This window comes from Centruroides sculpturatus, unplaced genomic scaffold (assembly GCF_000671375.1).
Source record: "Centruroides sculpturatus isolate CEXI.00-Female unplaced genomic scaffold, Cexi_2.0 scaffold187, whole genome shotgun sequence".
In the NCBI taxonomy this organism is placed as follows: domain Eukaryota; kingdom Metazoa; phylum Arthropoda; class Arachnida; order Scorpiones; family Buthidae; genus Centruroides; species Centruroides sculpturatus.
The window spans coordinates 243,365-267,868 of NW_019385662.1; the positions used below are offsets into that span (position 1 = coordinate 243,365).

Below are 24,504 nucleotides of genomic sequence, written 5' to 3' on the forward strand. Positions count from 1 at the left end.
TACAACTTCATTCTTCTATGACATAACTACTGCTTTGACATAAATCACTCCCACCTTTCATTTATCTCTGTGTGCTTTGTCATACAAAAACATTTGTACAATGATAATTTCTTAAACTTGGAATGAAATATTCGTAAAATATGCCAATAAATCGTCTCTTTATACAGTCAAACTTAGTACCACTATTCGAGTGTCGCGCTAAACCGAAATATCTCAAACATAAAGAATTGCATTTTATTTGGTGGTGAAGCGTTCTCAAAAATATTAAAGTGTTTTGGCGCTTTACGAGGGTAGCGGTATCTAGGAGGGCGCTATATCGAAGTTTTTATGTATTTCTTAATGGAATATATTAAAAATCAATAGAAGGTTCGGGTGACATTTTTACTACGTTATTAGTGTGATGTTTGGGTAAATTAACAAATTATGGCTCTGTAATGTACCATGTACTGTACCATAGTGGGCATAATGTCCCAAACTTCACTTACCACACTGACCCTTCTGTTGTTAATTTTTCTGTTTATTTAATATATTAATAATAAAAACTTGGCAATGCTCTACAGAGCCGAGGTGTCTGATAAAGTCTTTTATCTGTATGTTTGTCTGTCAACTTGATATTTAATTATAAAAATGTTAAAAGAAAATTCCTCAGTATGTAATTAATTTTAAAATATGCTTCGTTTTTTCTTGTTTTTTATTTTTAATGGGGTCGAGGTAATAAAGTAAACACGAAAAATTCCTAGCATTAAAGTTTTGATAATTGATTTACTATGACAAGTTTCTCTGGCACCTTCCTTGAACTTTTTGGAACTTAAAGGACATTTTCTTTGAAACTAAAAGTACAGAATGCGTCTACTAAGTTTATCTTGCGTTTTATCGAATGTTCCTCTGTTTGAGAATCATACGCACTGTACATTGTATACAAGTGGTAAGACTCCTCTTAAACAGGACTCCTACAAAATGGAAACCAAGGTTATAACCTAGTAATCTGTCTAACGCGGAAACAAAAAATTACTCCCAACTGTACAGAACAGTTGATTTTAAAAATCCTGTTTAAAACGGAAAATTCTGGCAGGTACCGTTTTAAAACAATAATATTGATAACGTTCTCAGTACACGGCAAATTAAAAAAAATCTACAGGGTGTGCAAAAAGTCAGTTAACCGGGTACACGAGTGAATATAATTTGCACGGAGTTCTAAAAGCACAATTAGTTACAAAATAAGGCGACAATACGGACTTTATATTGATCAATTAGCCTACATTTTTTTGTACTTTTTAAAATAAAAATACGATAAAACCTGTTCAAAACGGAACATTAATAAAACTGAAACCTGAGTAAACGGATTTCCGTTTACTCAGGTTTCAGTTTTTCAGTTTTCCAGTTATTCAGTTTTCCAGGAAAACTGTTTAAAACGAAAACCTGCCAAAACCGAGAGAAAAAAAAATTCGGTACCGCGCCAGTTCGGTTTATGCAGGTTTTACTGTATTATTGATTTTTGTAAAATAATAAAAATTCCCTTTTTACAATAAGAAGTTTGTTCATCTGGCTTAAAATACCTATTGTTTCCAATATTTCATGTCTATAAGATAAAAACACACGCTTCTCCAGGGGCGGATTTAGAGGGGTGCACAGGATCCAGCTACACCCACCTTTTGGGGTGTAAAACATGTCGTTTCTTTTGTGTACCCCCCTGTAAAGATTTCTGGATCCGCTATTGTTCTCCTCCCTTATCCTTCTCTTATCTGAAGTATAATAGCCAAAATTATTGTTATAGACACACCATGAAGTAGGCCTATATAATTGCATACCACAAGTGGGACAGTAGACTTTATTATAATTAATTCGTACGAGGTCCAAATTATTTTTAGTGACTGGACTATATGTAGTAACGAGATCTTCATACCAGTTTGAGTTTGTAAATTTGAAAGCCACGTGTTTGGTGGTGACAAAGCCACGTGGTTCTCTGTTCAATGTTTATGAGGAATATCAGTTTACGAGTATTTATCGACGCTTTACAAGAGGGCGGTATATCGAGGTTTTACTGAACAATAGCAGGATTTTAAGGTGAAAGATCAATACGGTTCGTATAAAGGTAGATTCTATAGTTTTGTGTGTCCCCCTGTTAAACCACTAATAAAATACTTGTAAACGAATCTTCCCGAGATAAAGTAATACTAAATAGATGATCCTGTAGTATCCGTGAATTACTAACTGCATGATTTTGCATTGCATACGACATTGTCATCAGCAAATCATGTGACTTAACGCAAATTTCTGTATATACCTCGTTAATACGTATAATTGTCAGTTTTAAATGCTTCAGTTTAGCTCCAGTTTCAGAATCGAACAAATTCTGGCACTAAATCGAAGATTTATAAATTTTAGGAAATATTTTTTGATTGTTTTTAAATATTTTCCTTGAATTAAATCATTAAATTTTAGATGTTTTTAATATTTTGTGATTTTTAGCATTAAAAAATGATTTATAAAGAATTAAAGCTGTCAAATTTATATATTTTATGTTATTTTTAAATAAAATTTACTGCAAAAATGGGAAAAATTTAAATAATTGTGTAACCAGGACATGTAACTTTTTTGAAATGTTTTCAAAAAGCATTTTTTAAACTAACCTATTTAAAATGAAACTTATATATACATATAATCAAATCTCTGAACAACGGACAAAAAATAAATATATACAGTCAAACCTCTTAACGATGGACATGGCCATCGTTTTCAGGTCATTTTTTACGCATATTTGTTCATAAAAACCAGTTCCTAGAAAAAAATGTCCTCTGTTTAAAGGTGGTCGTTATTAGAAGTTCAACTTCCGTAATATTGAAAACTATTATAATAATTCTGACATAAAAATAATAAAGTAAATAGCAAAATATTAATTTTATTCCGTATTTAAGCGTAGATATTGAGGGTGTTAAATAAGTGTTTCGTGTAACTTCGAATGATTCACTCGCAATCCTGAATACGAAACAATAAATGAAATTTTTCCATATAAAGTATGCAAAGTGTGATTATATGAACTCGTGTTTCTCAATTTCTATAGCTGTCGACCCCCTTTTAAATTACTGGAAGACCGTGACATTAGCCAGACACTACGTTGTCTTCTAGAGGTTGCGATTAGGAGCAACTAAAAGAAAAAACCACAGCAACAAGTTGCATAACTTTCCCGGCAAAAACGTTTAAAGTTTCGTGTGGCGTCATATGTTATAATATTTTATTTATAAACTTTTTATATTATTAATTATTATAAAATGGCAAAAAGCTTAATTTTTANTACCCGCATAATGTTTAAGTGTAAGAGTAAGATTTTCTATATATAAAGTGAGCACTAATGACTACAGAACATCAGTTATTTAAATGTATATTGTAACACAATTCTGTATGACGTCATATATTATGATATTTTATTTATAAACTTTTTATATTTTTAATTATTATAAAATGGCAAAAAGCTTCATTTTTAGGATAGAGATGAGTTCATTAAATCCGACCCTACTCGAGTTATGACACACGATTCCCCTTTATCTCTCCACCCATCGACCTTTAACCATCAAAATTTAATGGCATCGATGCCCTAATACACAAACTTCCCTGCAAAATTTCAGAAATTTTCCACAGAAGGCTCAGGAGGTTTCAAAGTGGGCAACAAAATCGTACACAAGCACACATATACACACCACACATACACACATCACAAACACTAACATCCATACATGCAGGGAAAAAATCCCAAATTCTTTTTGCATTTCTCTACGTTTTAAGATCCCTCAAGTTTAATCTTTGGGGTTCATTTTTGACTAGTCGCCATACTTTCACTACGTTATATATAAAAGCCAGGAAAATAGTAGACTTAATAATTAAAATTTGATATATCCTGTGAGTATAGAACATGATAGATGTTGCAGGTTTGTTAACACATATGATTGATACTTTGCATGCAGGTTTGAAGACGAAGCGTCGATGCAATGAATCAGTATATGTCGTGCGTAACGACATTTTTATATGTCCTATTGGGTTTAAGTTTCGTGTGAGGATATGCTTTACTGTTTAGAAATGCAATGAAAGGATCTTTCAACAGACTTAAACATCAATAATGATGTTTTATGCACGAGTAAAGCATATAACCATGAAGAACCACTTGAAGATTTTTCTTATTTTATGAGTCTTTTGTGTTATAGGGTAGTTTTCGTTACCCATTATGTGAATGTCTGACAGTTTGAATCCTGTTTTTTTTAATATTTTATTGCTGTACATCTCTGAACTTCCTTGATGAAGCTTGAAGATGTAACTGTATATTGTTTTTTATTAGCTAAATAATTGCAAAGGTTTCTCGCCCTCTTTTCGGCTTGTAAAACGATATAACAGAGATGAAAGTTAATAATATGTTTGTGTTCGATGCGCGTAACGTATCGTCTCGACTTACACAAAGGATGCTTCTCGTACATCGGCATTGCACCCTATCCATTCACACGCTCTCTATTGAGAAATTAGCCCAACCTATTGTAAATGGTTCCATTTGAAAACACTAAGAAGTCCACTTTGATTTCCTTCTTGGTGTCTTCCTCCATGTTTCTTATTAAGGATACCATATTTATACTCTTGATGGTGTGCTGCTGCACGTGTTCCTACTGAAGAGACCATTTTTATGCCTTCATGGTGTCTTCCTGCACGTACTCCTACTGAGAATACCATCTTTATGCCGTTCTTAGTAGTAACATTTATCCTTTTTTGGGGTCAATATTAATAAATATTTCACGTTTTTCTCCTAATTCTTCTCTTATAATTATTTAAATATTTCATATAAGAAAGCCTTATGTTACTTATGAATTTAAGCTGTATTCTCCCTCAGAAAATAAAAAAAAAGACACTGAACATCGATCACGGGTTCGCACCTGACTAACGGTCTGGCACGTGGAGTTTTCCTGTTTTTTTTCACGTGTCTAACATCTAAATGGGAGCCAGTTTCCCGTAGTTTCTAAATCATGGTAATGGGAGCAGCTGTTGCTTCTGTAGGTGGGGAGTGTTATTAAAGGTTTTACTTCTGTTTTATCAATTTCCTGAGAGTTATACACGCGAAAAAGTATATCTATGGCACAACTTTTCAACTAATAGTACACGCTAGAAGGATCGGTTAGTGCTGCAAGTCTATACAGACAAGGATCAGGAGATAGGCGAATAGAAAAGATTGAGAATCTCTGATTTAAAGTATTATATAAATATTAATTGGGATGTGACATTCGCAAGGAAGGGAGGTACATTGTGTAAGTAAACATAAATTAATGTGTTGACACGAGGGTCGAGAATTATAAGGGGTTACAAATTGGTTGAAGTAGCGTATTTTTAAGTTTATTTTTATAAATTTCGTAATTGTTATTTTATGTAGAAATTAAAATGAAATATAAATCAAAATTATGTCATCGAATTATGAAAAAATTCAAAGGATGCTTCTGCCTTTAAACTTGTTTAAAACCTATTTAAACACGTGGTTTAAAAGGGTCAGTATTAAACACGTGATTAAAAGGTCACTGGTACTGTACCTATTTAAAAATTCAAGGATAAAAATTCATTATTTTTTTTTACATTTCGAAACTATATTTTGATCTTTCTTCGAATAGGTGGTTCCTTTTTTAACAGAATTTTTAAACATGGCACCAGAGCTGAACTTAGACTTGTTATGGCTTAAGCATAATACATAACAGGCCCTTCCCTCCACCAAATAAAAATACATGTAAAAATATGAGGCCTTAAGCATCGACTCGTAAATCATCGTAAAGCATCGACTTTTAAACATTTAAACAAAACTTTTAAACATTTAAACAAAACAAAACTTACATCGACATTTTAAACATTTAAACAAAACTTCCTCATAACACGAGGAAGTTTTGTTTAAATGTTTAAAATTAATATTTTTATTATCTAAACGACAATTGGGGTCCTCCAAGCTTTGAATTTTTACATTTTTGGACTTTGAAGTGCGTAATTGTTTTTAAAATTTCATTAGAAATGCTGTAATTGTCGAGGTGATGTATGCGATTTCATTACAGGATGGCACGATTATGATGAAAAAAATGTATGATATATTCATGTAAAAAGCCTCAGAATAAATATAGAAAATTTAAAATAATATTTTTAGAGTAATTCATGAATAAAATTATGAATAATATTAACATAACGGAGCTTTAAACGTTTATTAAATTCATCTTACCCTTTGAATCTAGCACCATTCCTAATACTTTTAAGAAATTTGCCTTATATTTTGTGCATTAATTTTTGAACAAATTGTCGATAATTTGTTTTAAATCGAGTCTGGAAGGTTTATAGATAGAAAAAATTCATTAATTACCCTCATTTAACGCTAATAAACAGGAAAATATACATAAAATTTTTACTTAAAATTTTATAGAGCAGCTAAAAGTTAACCCCGACCTGTTAACTCGATTCGTAAAAACCTGGTTAGAAAGTTTAGTACTACGTATTCATAAAATTGAAAAATTTTGGGTCATTTTTCATTCCAGTTGGAAAATATTACAACACGTTAGCCATTTATCACCAATATAACAATGTTTTAAATTCAAATACTCACCCCCTTAAGAAGTGAGGCAACCGGTGTAAACATCGGATGTATTGTCAACTTGAGTTAACCTAATATCATTTACTAGTCATTTGTAACTATTTATTTAATGAAACGAGTTAGTTCTGTCCCCTTTTCTCTCAAACTTTTTATGGGGAGAAGCTCAATTGTCTACACAGAACTTGTGGTATTAGCATTACAAAGGCCCCACTTACTAATTGAATTTTCTCGCTTTTCGTCTTTAATTAAATAATGAAATGTAAAGAATAAAATCGTATGAAATTTAAATATAGGAAGAGAAATTTAGCACATTTCACGCGATTTTCGTTTTAATTAGCAAGATAAAGAGCCTCAATGTCAATATTAATCATCAAAATTCGCTGCTGATTTACGCAATTGGGACAAGTTGACATAAGGCGGTCAAAATAATTGACATCCTAGAATTAGCAACTCAAATAACATATATTAGCTGAAAATATTTCGAAAAAATACGTATAAATTTCGAATTTTTAAGACATTTTACTCAATTTTAACACGTGAGTTTACACATTAAACTCGACACGTGGATGCACGCTGAAAAATAAGTCTACTCATCAACAGCCAAAATCAAGTTTTTTATTATATTTTTCACTTTAATTCAGTAAAAACTTGCGAAATATTGAAGCAATTAACGTTTTTTCAGCATAAATTTTTTAAAAGGAAACGGGTTTGAAAGGTCTACAATTAATTGTTGTGCTGATTTGTGCCATAAATTATCCATTACAATAAGTGAGTGAGGACATAGAGACAATTATTCAATGCTTGTACTTCAGAAAAAATAACTAATTAATCACTTTTACACGTTAAATTTATATATAAATGTTATCTAAAGTTGCAGTTTTTCATATTTTATCGTCATTTACACAGTGGAAAGTTGCTTATATCATAAACACCAAACTTCACACCTAAAGTCTACACATTTATCGAGAGTATTGCTCAATGTGCAAGAGTATTCTTTGAAAATTACTTTACACGGTCGGTTTATGAGACAAACTATAACATAAACGCTTACCCCTTCAAAATTTAACTCTTTAGCTTCAATTTCTAAGATGCAACTTGTTTAATTTGTGCTTAAATCTTGCCTTGAGTAGGTGAATACGAAACTTGAACTTCTTACGGAAGAAAGCTTCACGTGTTATATTCACTTAAATATATCTCACGTGTTCAATATTATGCAAATTATATATGGCACCTCTTCGTACTTGTTTCGAAGCTCGTGTTCAACGTAGAGCTTCAAACAATGTGTGAAGTTCCGCGTATATAAGCGTTGGGACTTCACACCGTTAAACAATTCTTGCTTGTTAATATTTTACGTTAAAAAAAACTGATATAGTCGGGCCTGCAATAACGGCAACCTCTAAACGGTGGCCATTTTCTTACAGGAATGTTTATTTGTTTTTTTTTAAATGCATACAAAATAACCTCCAAACAAAGGACATTTTTAAGGTTCAAAGCAAAAACGTACTTTTTAACTCACGGATTTCCATGTTTTTCTTCCTTAAACGCTAAATTACTCATCCATAAATTTCGATTTTTCTAAGATACGGATGTATAATTTAATGTATAAGCTTTATTTATTTATTTTTATAATTAATTGTTGTTAAATTTTTTTTAAATGATCGAATAATGATTTAATTAAATTGTGAGTTACGTTCCCACCCCTTTTAAGCTTAAAACGAAGTTATGTTGAAAGATCGCACAGTTAGACAGTAGACGTGTGTAGTTCTCATTTGATTCCACAGGTGGCAGCACCGTTGGTAGAAGGCCTGATTATAAAAATGACAGCTGGGAAGTTTTGGGTCAATTTCAAAATTGAGTGGAGGAGGAAAACATGGCGCGATTATGGCACGATGTTGTGGAATTTTACAATCGGACTATGGATAACGGAGGTAAAAATCCTTTATAATTTCTATATTTTATTAATAAATCAGTGGTCATGTTTTAATTTTTTACACAAGAAAGTAATTTGCGTGTTGTTTAAAATAACTCAAAGGCTGCGTAAGACTCTTCTTACGTTACGTTACGTTACGTTAGAGCCTGTGAAGGTGGCCTTATAGGGTAGATAGGAAGTGGGTATACTCGTGTATCAACGTATTCTTGTGTGTAGTAATAGGAAGTATTATCGCTATTATCAGCAAGACTGTGTCGTGGGAAGGGTTAGGATTGAAGAATAATGATTTGCACGGTTGGAAAGATTTAAATGTATTTATTATTGCGGAAAGAATATGCGAGTGATTACAATCTACCTCCTGTTATCAAATTCTACACCTCTGAATGATTTAAATTGGTGTTTTTGTACGTTCAGCCTTAGTAAATTTCTTCTATAGGGCCTTAATTCCGCGATATTTTTTATTAAAATTATAAAAGTCTCGTGCTAAAGTTTGTTATGCGCATACAAAAAAATATCGAAGTGTGTGTATAATTTTATTAAATTTATGCGCATTGTTTATAAAATGCGCGTTATATATACTTATTATTTCCTAAAATTTATATTCGCTACTTGAAATATAAGCGATAGTTTATTTTGGAAGGGATATAAGTCCAGTTTAGAATTAATTTAAATTATGTTTCGGCTATAAACAGCTGCCATTTTTTTTAATTATGCACTTAAATACGGCGCTTTACCAGGCAGCTGCTTGGTTTAATACAGCTGGATAAACAATGAAATAAATCTTGTAAGTGTGAATTATAAAATAAATAGTACCTAATTTACAATATACTTAATGTGTGCATGTTCTCGTATACTTATAATAGACATAGTATAATCTTATATCACCCTGTAGCAGCGGATCTCAACGTTTTTCACTTTCCTACCCCCTGAGCCTTTCGTATATTGACCCCTTGTAGCAATGATGGATCCTTCTTGCGTGGCACGTGCACCCCTGGTTGAGAACTGCTGCCTTATAGTGTATAGGAAGTGTAAAAATTCTAGTGCAATCTACACTAAATTTAAATTAACCGTAAATTAAATTTAACTGATATATTAATTGCATTGATTTAATTAGATGTATAAGCAAGATATTGTCATAAACCATGTGTTAAAATATTTAAGGATGCGATAAGGAGCTCAATTGGGCATGTTATGGTAGACGAAATATGTTTTTAATCATGGAAATCCTATTTTTTTACGTTCAGATTACCGGTTTAGCTTATTTATACACTAGTTTACGTGTCATAATTTCTATGTTTTGACAAATTATATCAATAAGATCATTGTTCTTCCCACCTTAACCAGTGTAAAAAAATCGGGTCAAGGGTATCGTAAAGCTGAATCTCGACTTAAAACGTGTTTTGTACTGAAAAAACCCTCCTCTGATTAATAGATTTAATTGAAAAACAGTTATTAAAGAGAATATAATATTAATTAGTTTATTTATTTTTCTTTTATATCGAAGATCCAAGAGTGTATGACTGGTCTATGATGCAAAGTCCATGGCCCACACTTGGAATATGTTTTTCGTACATATATTTTGTGAAATTATTAGGTCCAGCATTAATGAAAGATCGTAAACCAATGGATCTTCGTTATGTTATGATTTTCTATAATTTTGCTATGGTCATTGCTAGCACGTGGCTATTTGTAATGGTGAGTGGATTTCTCATAAGATCGTAAGTATAATATCGCATAATTTTAGAATTTAATCGAAGTTTTTATGTGTATAGTTAGGTCTATACGGTTGGTTTAGTAAATACAGTTGGAAGTGCGAGCCTGTGGATTATTCGAATAGTTCCGAAGCCGTTGCAGTGAGTAGCCAATCTGTCGTTCTTTGTAATGGTTTTCAATGGCACGAAGCTAAAAATAAGCGGAAATTATCTTGCTTCAATTACTTTAATCACTTGGGATCTTGTTAATTAAATATTTTCATGATAAACAACTTTAATTAACAAGAGCCATTTGAAATGTACTGTACAAACTACTATTAACAGATTTTTATTGTTTTACCTTCCAGAAGAAGAATTTAACTCAAAATATCTATTTTAACCAATATATTTATGTAAATCGTGCTTTAAACAGGCTTAAAAATATAAAAAGTAATTTTAAAAAATGGCTATTTATATGCCCCAAAAGCATTTTTTGTTTTTAAATCGATGAGGAAGATGAAAAGTGTGAATTGCAGAAATTGATCTTATGACTATTCTACTAAAAATTGGAATTTAGGTGTTTAATAATAGTTACTATTTATCATCAATCAAACAAGAAATTACAGCAAGATACATTCAGTTAGAATTTCTGAAATTGAGATGGATGACAGCGAATTATAATGTTATGAATCATCCAAGCATCCATCACTACTGATAATTTGACTTGGAGGTTAAGGTCCATTCGCAACAGAATGTTTATATAAAAGTGCGGTGTAGAGTATAATCAATGCGTATAAAATTATGAGTTATCACCCAAAAACTTTTAAAAAAAATAGAGTAATTAAGTATTCTTTACTACAGTTTAACATTACCTGAAATTTATGCTCTGTCCTTCTGATATTGCTTTGTAGTTGAGGTGTTAACCTATAAAGTATCACTTTATGGAGGAATACTGTATCATGGTATCATTATTAAGCATACTACATGTTTTTATGTTTAACCAAATCGTCTTCAGATGATTAAAATGAAGATCAGAAAGTTTGAGTCGAAGAATTTTGGCTTTAATGCTGTTCACGTTATAGAATATGCCATTGAAATCTATTTAATTAGATTAAATTATGATCATTTGAAGTAAAAATAACGTAAATGACCCATTTCCAGATGGCAAATGCGGCTTGGTGGTACTATGTTTCAAAATTTGTCGAATTCACGGATACTGTAAGTATCTTTGTTGAACATTTAATCAATTTTTTATTGTAGAAACTCTCACCAGATTATAAAATTTTTAGGTTTTTATGGTATTGAGAAAGAAATTCGATCACGTATCCAACTTGCATGTCATCCATCACGGTATCATGCCCATGAGTGTTTGGTGGGGTGTTAAGTTCACGCCAGGTATGCTTTTAAGATTTCTAATATATTCTTTAAAAATCAAATAAAATTAACATTAAAATATTTTATAATTAGGTGGCCATAGCACATTTTTTGCATTTATCAACAGTTTCGTCCACATCTTAATGTATTTTTACTACGGTATGGCGGCGGTTGGGCCTACCATGACCAAGTATCTTTGGTGGAAGAAGTACATGACCGTTATACAAATGGTAAAAATCTGTAATAAATTCCTCATAAGATAAACTTTTAATGGTAAAAAAATATTTATTTATTTGTTTATTTTTAAAATTATAATTCTAGATACAATTCATTTTCATCTTCGTCCATTCGTTCCAATTGCTTTTTCGCGATTGCCATTATCCACGTGGATTTATGTGGTGGATTGGTTTCCATGCTGTTTTATTCTGGTTTTTGTTCAGGGATTTCTATAAGAATGCTTATAACAGGAGTAAAAAGAATTTTTCTTTGTCGTGTTCACCAAGTGGCCTCATCTATACACACGACAAAGTTCACACTAATGGCTACCATAAAGAATTAATGAGGAAATCGACTTGCAACAAAGAAAATTGAAATTGTTTAACTGAAATTGAGGTACTGTACTTAATATCATCATCCTCACGAACTCTACCTCAATTCGTGTACTCGTTGACATAAAACAGGTACGAACGTGTGTTCCAGATGGATGTTTTAAATTGTTTCCAACGATTTTATTGGCTATAAATATATTTTTATCTTCAAAAAAACTCCATCCCTGACGTTCCTGTTACCTTAATGACGAGGAAGTGGTCGTTTAAATGATCATAAAGGAGCAAACATGGCAATTGATTTCTTTCTATTTTTGTAAATATCTCCGATTTTTAATGGCCGAGAACAGAAATGAAATTGCATCTTTTCTTATGAGAAAACCTCTGAAATACGGACACTGACGGAAACATTGAAAAAAAAATGGCTGTCATTCGGAATTGTCTGTTGTTTGGAGGTTATTTCGTATACATTTTTGTTTAAAGAAAGAAAGTTCCTGAAAATATGGCCGCTGTTTAGAGGTGATCGTTGTTGGGAGGTGGTCGTTGTTGCAGGTTCGACTGTATATGTATTATTTGGCACTTTTAAGGTTATACCGATACAGTGTGGGAACGAGTTTGTTTATTATTTTTATTTTTATTTTTATTATTAAATATTATTTTAATGTTAAATAAAAAATATTTTCATATACATATAATTGTAATTTTTTTAATAATTCACATTAAATTCTTCAATTAGAATATTTAATTTCTTCATACTTTTATGCTTTAATTTGCTTATTTTCATTCACTTATTTATACAGATTTAAGATTTATACTATAGCATGTAACAGGCCCTTTCCCTCTACTAAATAATGATGTACGCAAAAACTTGAGGCCCTATAGACTCATAACGCGATGCCCCCCAAGCTGCAGCGTTTTTTAGCTTATTTGTAAATCCTAGATTTATATAGATCAAGTATTGTAAAGTTAACTAGTTTACACGAAAAATATGAATGAAAGTTAAACAATGAATGGTGTGACATTGCTCGCAGGTAAGAGATAAAAATAAAAAATACAGAATAGAATAAATTCTGAAATGTTGTGTTTAACATACTCTATATCAGGGAGTCTCAGGGAAAATCTCAATTCCCTCGTGTAACCTCATATCAACAGTTCTGTATAAATACCAACGATTGTTAATTCTATGCCAATTGTTGACAGACCAATTGCATTTTTCATCCCCTTACATCAGAAAAAACTTCCCCCGGTCCCTGTAGAATGTTTTCTGAAAGAAATACTACTCCTTATCATTCATAGATGCTTGAATTCAGGATTTATTTGGTATATTTTAATAAATTGTGACAGGGAGTGTAAGTTTTAGCTTGTCAATAGTCATTTTTATACAAAGTACAACTTATAAATCTTATAATTTACATAGAAGAAGAACTAGTATTTGGATGTAGGTAGTACTAGTTCTTGTATATAAGATAAAGGAATTAGTAAAGTGAAAATATGTAGAACTAACTGGAATGTAAGCTTAAAACATGACACGAAACTGGGGGAAAAAAAATGAACTTGTTAGTGAGTCAAGACGTTCGAGAGAATCCCTCCTGTCCTAAAATATTTGAACTTCTGTCCTAAATATTTTCGAGTAATTATTATAGAACAAGCAGTAAAATGATTTCGTATTAAACGTATAAACACTTAAAGGATTTGTATAAAAGTTTATGTTAAAGTGAGGACGTCTTCAAATTGTCTTACAAACCGAATTTACATGGCACAAAACGTGAAACGTAGAACAAGACAGGAAGCGTGACATTAGGGAAGTTGTTCAATGACCTCTATCAACCAGGATGTTTGTACAGGCTATCAAAAGTAGGCCTTTCGTCCATATCGGTCATGTGTATCGACTACATAAAAGGACAGTCCAGACTTTTCAGCTACTCAAGGTCATATCTAGTTTAAAAGGGAAACCTCATTTTCCTACAGGAACTAAGGAAGTGAATTGATTACTTTATGTTAATTAACCAGCGGTGTATACAACTACGTCACAATAGAACCGTAGACAAATGAGACAAGTAATTCGTAAACGTTTTTTTGTCTATTCTAACATAATTTAGTACAGTTTAATAAATCAAACAAGTGTTTAATTAGATAATAAATTTGGAAAATTAGTTAAGTTTCTTTAATTAATTTATCTATTTATTTGTATCAATAAATAATTGAAGTTTTTCTCGCGTATCAATTTGTTCACCTTGCCTCATAGAATACTTTAGGATTTATCTGTTAATTGTGTAGAAAATTTAAAATATATGCGAAGTTTTAGTGTATTTTAGAGCTGTTATGCACTTCAATTCTGCGACACTTAAATTAGTCCCTTTAATCCAGTCTCTATTAAAGTTTAAAGATTCTGTAAATAAATTAAAAGTAATATATAAAAACTTTATAAATTAAGTTTTAAAATGGCGCTATAGTGTACTTCTATCGTGTATACGTACAAAGTTATTAAAGTTCAAAATTGTACAATCGTTCTGTATAAACAAACACCTGCAGACTATAGAAAACACATGTGCGTAAGGAGTGAAATTTAAATTTAACTTTCATTTCAAAAAAATAAAATACAATATTCGAACGGTCAAAAATGAAAACAACATGATTTAAAATTAATATTAAAATATCTTCAATAATTTTTTTTATATTAAACATAATCAAAATCTTATTTAAACTAGTTTTCTATAAAACCAGTTGTCAGACAACCAGACTGGCGCGTGAAACGTACTGTATAGTACGTAAACTTACGTAATGCTCAAGGTTATTGATAGATAACGATGATTTATCAAATGTTTAGTTGCTTAATTCACTACAAATTGGTCTCAAAATTTAAAAAAAGTGTGTTTTTTCTTTCGTATTTTCTTATTAACGCACCATACAGAGAAATTAATAACTGAACACACTTCGTTGACCATTCATAAACTAAGTTCACATTTCATCAAAATTTTCCTCTTTCTCGAAGTTTCCTACGTATATTTTTAGAAAGGAAATTAAGTTAAAAGGACGAAGAAAGTAAAAATGTCTTCCTCAAATAAATCAAAGAAACACTATTGAATTTTATTTTTTAAGAATCTATCCGTCCGAAAACATTTAATTGAATCATTTATATGGCATACAACTTATGTATTTAATTATCTTAAGGGTCTTATTTTTATAATGAATCATTTTGTTAAAATTTTCTGTAAAGAGGGCTTCGATAAATCCTGTAAATAAAGAAGGATTTCTTTCAGTGGGTCTTCAAGGGTAATACCCTCGGATATTGAAAAATACACCCCTTCGTATGAAAAATACATAAATGATTATTGTTCCTATGTATATATGTGTATATGTACTGTACACACACATACACACATATATAAGTGAAAGTGTATGTGCATATTTCAGGCGGTAAAAAATGCAAGAATAAATTATTTCTGAGTAATTCTTGAAGGACATAACAATTAGTATATTCGTCCAACACTCCTTTCAGGTGGTTAGATAAGTAACTGATTACATCCGGCTAATATTGCTGATTTTTAATATATGATTGCATTTTTTACCCCCTCGGATCAGAAAAATACCTCCAGAGAATGTTTCCTGAAAGAAAGACTATAATGGCGCTTTATCGTGTGTATTACAATATAGTTAAGGCGTTGATCTATCGTTCCAGGGGCCCAAGCAGGGGCGCATTATAGCTTCATATGGCCCAAATTTGAATTAGAGGGCTCCAACTACAGTGCTGAATTCGGATATTTTTATTTTTGAGGGAGTTTGTGAAAAAAATGTTTTCTTTTCAAAGATTGGTTTGGGAAGGCCCAGACAATTGCCCTTTTTGCCCGTGGGATAACGTGCCTGGAATCGAATCCGGGATCCCCCAGAACGGTAGATTTCAGGGAAGTTATTTCAGGATACCGAGATCCCGAAGTGACTTCCATGGAATTTTTCATGGGCTCCGTCCTTACCACTCGGTCGCCCTCATTTTGAATGGTCGAACCCACTACAGGCAGGAAGAAAGGCCTTCTTAGTACCCACAAGGCGAGAAGAGTCAGAAAAGAACAGACTATTTTTTATAGAAAGCGCAATGGACAGACGTTTTCGGAAATTCTTTTTGTATTTATGTTAATCTCTCCTAAATTGGCTAAAATACTTTTCTTACATGACTATTTTATGGTTATATTTTCATTATTTAATTCCTATTTTTTTCTTGTTAATATTATTTAATTTTATAATTTATTTATTACAATGAGTTACACAGTTAAAAACTCATTTTGTAATACGTTCTGCTTGTCTTGGTAAGGATATCGATACATCGTTACCAAGTTCAGCTATAAAACTTTCACTCATTGATCAAAAATATTATTTTCTTCCCTTTCTTAATTAAGGATTAAACTAAGATCAAGTAAACCTGAACGTCACGTGGCAGAGAAACATCGCTTGCTGTTCTTCGTAATATTCATCATTAAAACTTACTATTGTTGAAAGCAAAATAACGTTGTTCAAGGCAACATTAAACAATGCTAACTGCTTAATAAATCAAATTAGCATTTCCGCCATAATAATGTATTTATAGAATGAAACTCTAACTTGATATATTAGATTTTTGTAAATTGAAACGTTCAAAACCTTTATAGATTTAAAAATACGAAATATTTTCGCTTTAAATAATCGTTTAGTTATTATGACGTCGGGCTGCAAATTTGAACCTAAAAAATCAAGTGACTTCCAGTTTGGACCGGAAGTTCGTATATATTTACTCGGATGTCCTGCCCATAAACTTTCCATAACTGGTCTCGATTTTCATCTAACTCATATCTCGAGATTAAGAAAGGACAGACATACGACAGTGAGAAATCAACAGATCTACAATTTGAAAGTTGCAAATCGTCCATTAATTACATACACTTTCTGAGCCACAACTTACCCCTCCATCCCTGTCATGTACAATTATGTACAGTACTTTTGTCAAATCTCCTCCCCTTTAATTACGTATACAATAGTTCGTGAACCCCCCTGACATCGAAGAAATTACTTTAAAACGTTCTGCAAATATTTTATAACTTAAATTATACTGTTAAGTAGACTTATAAGAACAGATTCGTGTGCCACTAACACCTAAGAACAGCCTAAGTAGGCAATGTTCCGACCCCCTCCCTCTCTATCATGTACAATGATGTACTTCTCCGTCTATTAATTACGTATACAATTTAAAAAAGGTCGCCCTTTTAAATTGTATACGTAATTAATAGACGACCCTCTTACGTGTATACTAAAACATGTGAGAATTTTCTAAAATTATATATCAAGGTTACTGTAACAATGATACGTATGATGAAAATACGTCACTGTCAACCGTACTTTATTTTGCACACCCCTGCAGATATAAATTATAAAACGGTCAGGCTAACAACGTAGATACGTAGTGATAGAAGGCCCTACGTACCCAGATAAACTTACACGTGCAAATTTCTTAACTGACCTCGAACTCCCCAAAATGGCAGTCTGTTATCTTTGCCATTTCGATCATCCGGCCTTCAGAAATAGGTATCACAATGGCAGGTTTGTCAGTTGTCTCTGCAAGTTCGACCATCCCCGTGGCCTTCAGAATTATGTATCGTAATGGTAGGTAGAATAGTAGACAATAAAAATAGATACAGAAAGTAGGTGTAGGAACTTTTTTAGATATCTTATCAAAATAAAATTTTGTTTTACCTCTTGTGTAATAATCCATTTTACTTACGTTTCATAACTCGAAATGTTCTCATCCATCGAATATTTTTTTTCACTCTTCGGCACGTTTTTCTACACTTCTACGGTTCTACCCGCTCTCAATTCTGTTAAAACAATAAATTATTTAAGTATTGCTTTGTTAAATATTAAGTTTCATTTCTACTTAACAATTTACAGTTTTAATTTTATTAGAATTAAAATCCTTAAAAGGAGTTTTCAAACTTTACATTACATTATTTTGAGTTGCCTCGTATAAAACTTGATCTGGGTTAAATATTTTATTAATTGATGCAACTCGATGTATAATGCTACCCGTTATCGAAATTACTGATTATTTGAAAAATTCATTACAATATTCTGCGTTGAAATAATTTTAATTAAAAAAAATCGAGATACTTCCTCATCGGAAAACGAAATTGAATATAAATTCGATGGATTTTCAATTGAACAACGCCATTAAAATTATCAAATGAAAAAAGGCTTTCATTAAAATTATAAAATACTTGCTGCAGTTTATTTTAAACTTAACCTTGGTAAGAAATATATTTTTGGTTTATTACGCAAAGCGTAAAACCAATTAGATTCGCAACATTCGAATCGATCTTTATGGTGCACAAAAAGATTAAAACCAACCACTTAACTCTGTTGAAATTTCCTAGATGTAATCATTTAATACATTCTAGTCAAAAATAGTTCTGTAATTTTCCTATTAACCTTTTCAACCATTTTAGAAGTTCCTTTACAGACATTTAATCTGATTATTTGGAATATCCGAGAAGAAAGAGCTCCTTAAGGGTTTTCTCATGGATACATCATGTTATTCCATGAAAGAAATTATTCTATTCATAGTTTAATAACGTCTATTAGCAGATGGCCCACCAATAGCCGAATGGATAAAATCACTGAACCCTGGTTGTTTGTAAACACAGTTTGATTCGCGTGTCACCAACGTGCTGGTCTCGTGGAGTTTTCCTGATTTTAATCACGCGTCTAGTATAGGAGCCAGTTATTCATAGAAAGTGTCTCCTAAAATCACTCCCCAGCGGCAGATAGCCCACATATTGTTTTGTTCCATCAATCCTACAATTCTATCGGCAGGTTATGTGCAAAATTATTAATGATTTCATACTTCTCCGACATATTCGTCCTGTGAGTACTAAGAAGGTCCTTTTTTTCAGACCCACCCTAGGTTTGGCTATGTCCGCAATAGGGCTTCCAGGTGTGAAGGACGGGCCTGACAATATTCGAGATGGACCATTGCAAAAAATTCCTGACCACCTAAGCAAGTACACTGAGGCCCAATTGCCTAGATCATCCGACCGGCAATGTACCTCAGTTATTACAGTTTTTATAATTCTGACTCACAATGAGAATAACAAGAATAGAACGAAAACAATAGTACGATCCGAACTATCGATATCAAATCATCAGTCTGAAAAATAATTGATTTTTTTTAATTAAAAAAAAATTGTAAAAAATACAATCTGCATGTCTCCCCACACAGATAGTCGATTAAAATCCATATAATTGGAGGGAAGAAATATGTTAAACGTAAATGTAATTTTATCTCAAGCGCCATCTGTTAGTTGGCAACGAAATTTTTCTGTATTATTTTCGTTATTTGTTAATACTGTAAATAAATAAATATTTACGCTAAAAGGACTCATAATAATATTTTTTATCTGCGACTGATATTAAAGTTATGTTTCATCGCTGAAAATTATCATCGTTCATCAATGGCGGAATGGATAACACTACTGAACACTGGTAATTGGTTGCGAGTTCGCGACTGACTAATGGTCTGAATGTGTGGAGTTATCTGGGTTTTCTTCACGTTAGTAACACCTAAATTGGAGCGGTTTTGCATAGAAGGCCTCCAGAGAAGAATCCCCTCGGCATATCTCCCATGTGTTGTGTAATTGTACAGTATTTACCATCTAGACTTTTCCTATGCTCACTTTCCAATTTCCATAAAGCTTTTCTCGCAAGAAATTTCTTATCCGGTTCCAATAACTGAAGCCAGTAAGATAGAATAAAAAGTCCAATCAGTAGCCAAATTCATATCTTGTAACTGCTCCATCTATCCTCCTTTCTCTATGCATAAGCTGCCTTATGTATTTTTCAACCCATGAATCGAAAATTGGACTGGAATTTTCATTAATCAATGTTCAAATAAATAAAAATAGAACAGTAGAAGTTCGTTAATTCGGCACCTACCTGGACCAGATTTGATAGATAACTGGTCTGTCAGCAACGAAAGTGGCATAATAAATATTTCTGCCACTTCGAGCGCTGTAATCGCTTTGCAGCGAAAGTTTGGTTCGAGAACGGCCAGAGTCAGCTGTCATAATTCGAAATTCTTTTTAAAGATAAAATTTTTCTCGTTTTTAATTCAGATATTGCTTTTTCCTTTTTAAAAGACTATTTGTAAATACAGTAGAACCTCGATTATCCGGACCTCCATTATCCGGATTTTCGATTATCCGAATTGTTCAAAATAAACAAAAATTTTACGAATTTGCTGATTTGCACTTGGCGAATTACGATACTGTTTATGTACGAAATGGAATGCATAATTTTTTTTATTTCAACAACGTCTCACCCGGCACAGTGGCCGTAAACTCTTAAATATATTTTGCGTCGTAATGAAAATATAACTTGACATACGTATTTATAAATAATTTATATTCAAATTACATCATTTCTATGACCCTGCTTTTTCTTCTTTTTTGATGTTATCTTTGTCATTTCTTAAAATTTTATATAGGTTTGTAGCTCTTTTCAGAATCATTCTTGACTCCTTGCGATCCGCAATTTCTTCCATAATGCCTTTCGTACTTCTGTTATATGTAAACTTTGTGATTTTACTGGGATCAAGTCTTGAAGCTCTTGTTGTGCTATTCTCGTATCTTTTAGCTATTCCTGTTATTTGCCTTTTTTGTATTCTAGGGCTTCAGCTACTTGTACAATTCTGTCGATTTCTTTTGCTCTGTCCACAACGCTGTCACGTGTAGAAAGGCCCTTCTGATACGAGAATAGCACAACAAGAGCTTCAAGACTTGATCCCAGTAAAATCACAAAGTTTACATATAACAGAAGTACGAAAGGCATTATGGAAGAAATTGCGGATCGCAAGGAGTCAAGAATGATTCTGAAAAGAGCTACAAACCTATATAAAATTTTAAGTAATGACAAAGATAACATCAAAAAAGAAGAAAAAGCAGGGGTGTACAAGATTCCTTACGAAAATGTACAGGTAGGAATCAAGAAAGAATATATCGGCGTCACAACAAGGAATTTGGGAGTAAGACTCAAAGTACACAAATATAACATCAGGAAAGGTTCCAACAAACAGTACTTTTCCAGATGGCGCAGATCCAAGGCTTGATAGTAAAATGGGATAAAGCGGACATTGCCAAACCCTTGCGCTCCCTAACATTAGCAAGGACCGCTGAGAAAATTGAAATACACAAGAGCAAACTGGAAGAGGCGAGTGGTCTCCGTTGCTGCTCATAGTGGTGACCAGACCCTAAACACTGGGAAGTTCGGTTGTGGGTTCGCGCCGCGATAGGACAGGCTGGCTGCTTGGAGTTTTCCTTGCCAATAACGACTGAATAGGAGGCCAGTTTCCCATAAAAGTGCTCCCGGAAGGCATTATTTCCCGCGCATGCGTATAGGCCGTTCGGATACAGCTGGCTCTTTGGTCGCATAGCGATCATAACCATATGTCTGTCGGAGAAAGAGCCTATATGAACTAAAATCTCCATATCAACATCAGAAAAGAAGACCTACCATTGGCTTGGAAGTTTATAGTCAAAAAGTTTGCCATGAACTCGTAATTTATACATTAGTCTATTGTTGCATATTATATCTTAATAATTTATTTTTATGCTCAAAGTAATATTACTGGATCATTATTTTTATTAATATATCTGAGTTAGTTTTTTATTTTTTATTTTATTTCATATATATATTTTTATAAGTTATTCTTATGTTATTATTATTATTATTTTTTTTTTGTTTTTATTCCGTTGTCAATTTTTTGAATTTAAATGTAGTCTATGTACAGTATTTCATCTTATGGAACGCAGATGTTCCAATCCATTTCAACATGAAGATGACCTACAGAATAGGTTGACAACGTTAGTCTTAAATAAATAAAACTATCTCGGCAACAAAAAAGGTGTGTTTTAATTGTTTAATTGTTTACTGGGCACGTTCTGTTAAATCAATACTTTTTTTATTAATATTAGGTAAATTATNATACTTTTTTTTATTAATATTAGGTAAATTATTGAAGAATACAGTGACAGATGAGCTACGATATATATTTATATATTATGCAGCCCGGGGCAAGACATGCATATAACGCCCCTTATCTCCTACATAAAACAAAAAAAAAAACAAATTGTTTTAAAATGCCATACCTATTAGAAGTGGGAAGAAATTTTTAAATGTTTTTAAAATAGTTTAATTTCACTTACATTACTACGATAATTTCATTGTTCGTTATTTTCACTCAAGACAATTTATGAAATATGTCGCCCTTGCCACTTGTCGCCTTGGGCAAATGCCAAGTTTGCCCATGCTGTAGCGTCGACCCTGAATGTGAATGTCATAAGAAATGCAATTTCATGTATCAAAAATACATAGTGTATAACATCCTAAATACTGTTTATTATTACTGAATCAAATAAAGTTGAGTACTTCATGTAGTCTTAAAATTAATAAATTATTTGAAGAAATAAAGTTTGCTTTTTTCTGAGTTAAATTTCTGTGGCTGCTTATAAGCATTAGAGGATAATCTATGGTTTTTCTAATTACTGTATATTGTCACAGATACGCATTGAAATAAATGTAGAAAAATGCAAATACACCCTGTGACCAGAGGATCGGTACCAGACCGGTGATGCCTATATCAGGACTGACACCAGTGTCTTTTAAGGCAGACATTGAAACCTTGTTGGCTGTGGTTTCGGTTTTGCGCGAGCGGTTACTTATGTAGACACTAGGGATGGCCTGAGAGACAATGCGGCAGAAAAAGGTGCACACTACTACTCAATTATAAAGAAATAATTTCCGTTTATTCCTGTAAACTATTTACACAATAACATTCAGTTTAACTTTTATATAACGGCAAAATAGATGAGTTCTAGTAGCGTAACATACTGGATAATATGGATACAACGTAACATAATCTATTCGACTTTATACTAGTAGATATGGAGTTAGCGCGTTCCTAGCTGAGAGAGTTTACATTATTGCGCATGATGCTAAATACCTTGATGACTTATAGGTCGAGATCGTAGATAGTAGATCGTTAAGGAAATTCGTGTTCGTTATGTTGGCTTGTCAGATTCTTGGTTCGAGAAGGTCGAATGTTCGGAGAACGGCAACATTGAACAGGAGCAGAGGTCGAAGGGATCGGCGATGGAGCATAGTTACATTACACTTTCTTTGGAAGGGAACAGAGTCGGTGTTCCCTTCCCGACGACCTTCTTATCTTCGATTCAATCCTTTTATATCGGGGGTCCTTCCCTTTGGTTTCGATGCCCTGTTTTTAGCCACGTTACTACTTTCGACCAATGGTGAATATTTGTAATTAGTTTCCGGAGACACATTCGATGAGTTCCCTGAGAAAGAAAGTGACTCCGGGGAGAGAGATGCAATCATCCTCTGGTAATTAAATTGAAAATTTTGTTTTCTTTGGAATTTGAACTAATTTAACTTTCGAAAGACGAAAATTTTCTCTCAAAAATTTCGTCAAGTCCGGCTGTCACATACTCATTTACAGATGTACTGTATACAAAAAGAGAAAATTATGTACAAAACTTGTATACACAATACGTAGCAATATAACAATTTTGAATTGAGTGAAACATTTAAAAACTTTATTTAATTTAAAACTGTAAATAAAAATTAAAAAATTATTGAGCTATTATCGGAACCTGTCACATTAACTTTACTTTAGGACATAGCTGAGAGACTAGTCTGGACCGGAATGGTGCCGGATTATCGAAAATGGAGAATATCCAGATGTTTCGGTATTTTCGCAAAATATGGTAAGCTATACGCGATCCAAATGATCGAACTGCCTCGTTTCAGGAGGAATTTCGAACTCTGAAATGTTCGAGTCTGAATAATTTTCCTCATTAGAAATAATGAAAAGTGAATTAATCCTTACCAGATCTTAAACAATACCCATTTTGATAAACTAAACAGATGATGTACATAATTTAAGATAAAAATAACACAATTAAATGTCCTAAATAATAAATTAAAACACAAAACAATAAATAAAATACGTAAATTCTGTATAATAAACGAGCAATTATTTATTGTAACATCGTCACAATGCCGGGCTGCAATTTTTTCGCAAATGCTCTCCACCTCAAATTAGTAATGGCTTGCCCCTGAACATCATACTTTTCCGTTAACTTGTGTTAATAAACTTCCAATAACGGAAGTTCATTAACACAGATTTAACTCTATCTGATTAAAATAAAAATAATATTTCAAATTTAATTGTTTTTACTTTTCAAGCTGTTATATAGAGTGTCGATAAGTCCGTGTGCAATTTTTAAAATGTATAACTTTATCAGTATTTGGGATACAGAAATTATGTAGAATGTATTGGAA

General features: G+C 32.3%; 1 protein-coding gene and 1 long non-coding RNA gene across 3 annotated transcripts; one reads left to right on the plus strand and one right to left on the minus strand.

Moving 5' to 3' along the window:
* The first annotated feature begins 8,456 nt into the window (after positions 1-8,456).
* LOC111640978 (elongation of very long chain fatty acids protein AAEL008004-like) lies at positions 8,457-12,767 on the plus strand. Its single transcript, XM_023387073.1, has 7 exons — positions 8,457-8,517; positions 10,024-10,214; positions 10,292-10,372; positions 11,372-11,428; positions 11,500-11,605; positions 11,678-11,814; positions 11,906-12,767. The coding sequence occupies exons 1-7, from the start codon at positions 8,460-8,462 to the stop codon at positions 12,173-12,175; spliced, it is 900 nt and encodes a 299-aa protein (XP_023242841.1). The 5' UTR covers positions 8,457-8,459; the 3' UTR covers positions 12,176-12,767.
* Positions 12,768-14,347: 1,580 nt separating this feature from the next.
* On the minus strand, positions 14,348-19,213 carry LOC111640976. Of its 2 annotated transcripts, none has more exons than XR_002759338.1 (3): positions 18,995-19,213; positions 17,876-17,969; positions 14,348-14,518 (listed from the first exon to the last, which is right to left on the minus strand). It is a non-coding gene; the product is annotated as an uncharacterized LOC111640976 (long non-coding RNA). The 2 variants fall into 2 exon arrangements; XR_002759339.1 differs by lacking the exon at positions 14,348-14,518 and adding an exon at positions 14,885-15,125.
* Positions 19,214-24,504: the final 5,291 nt, after the last annotated feature.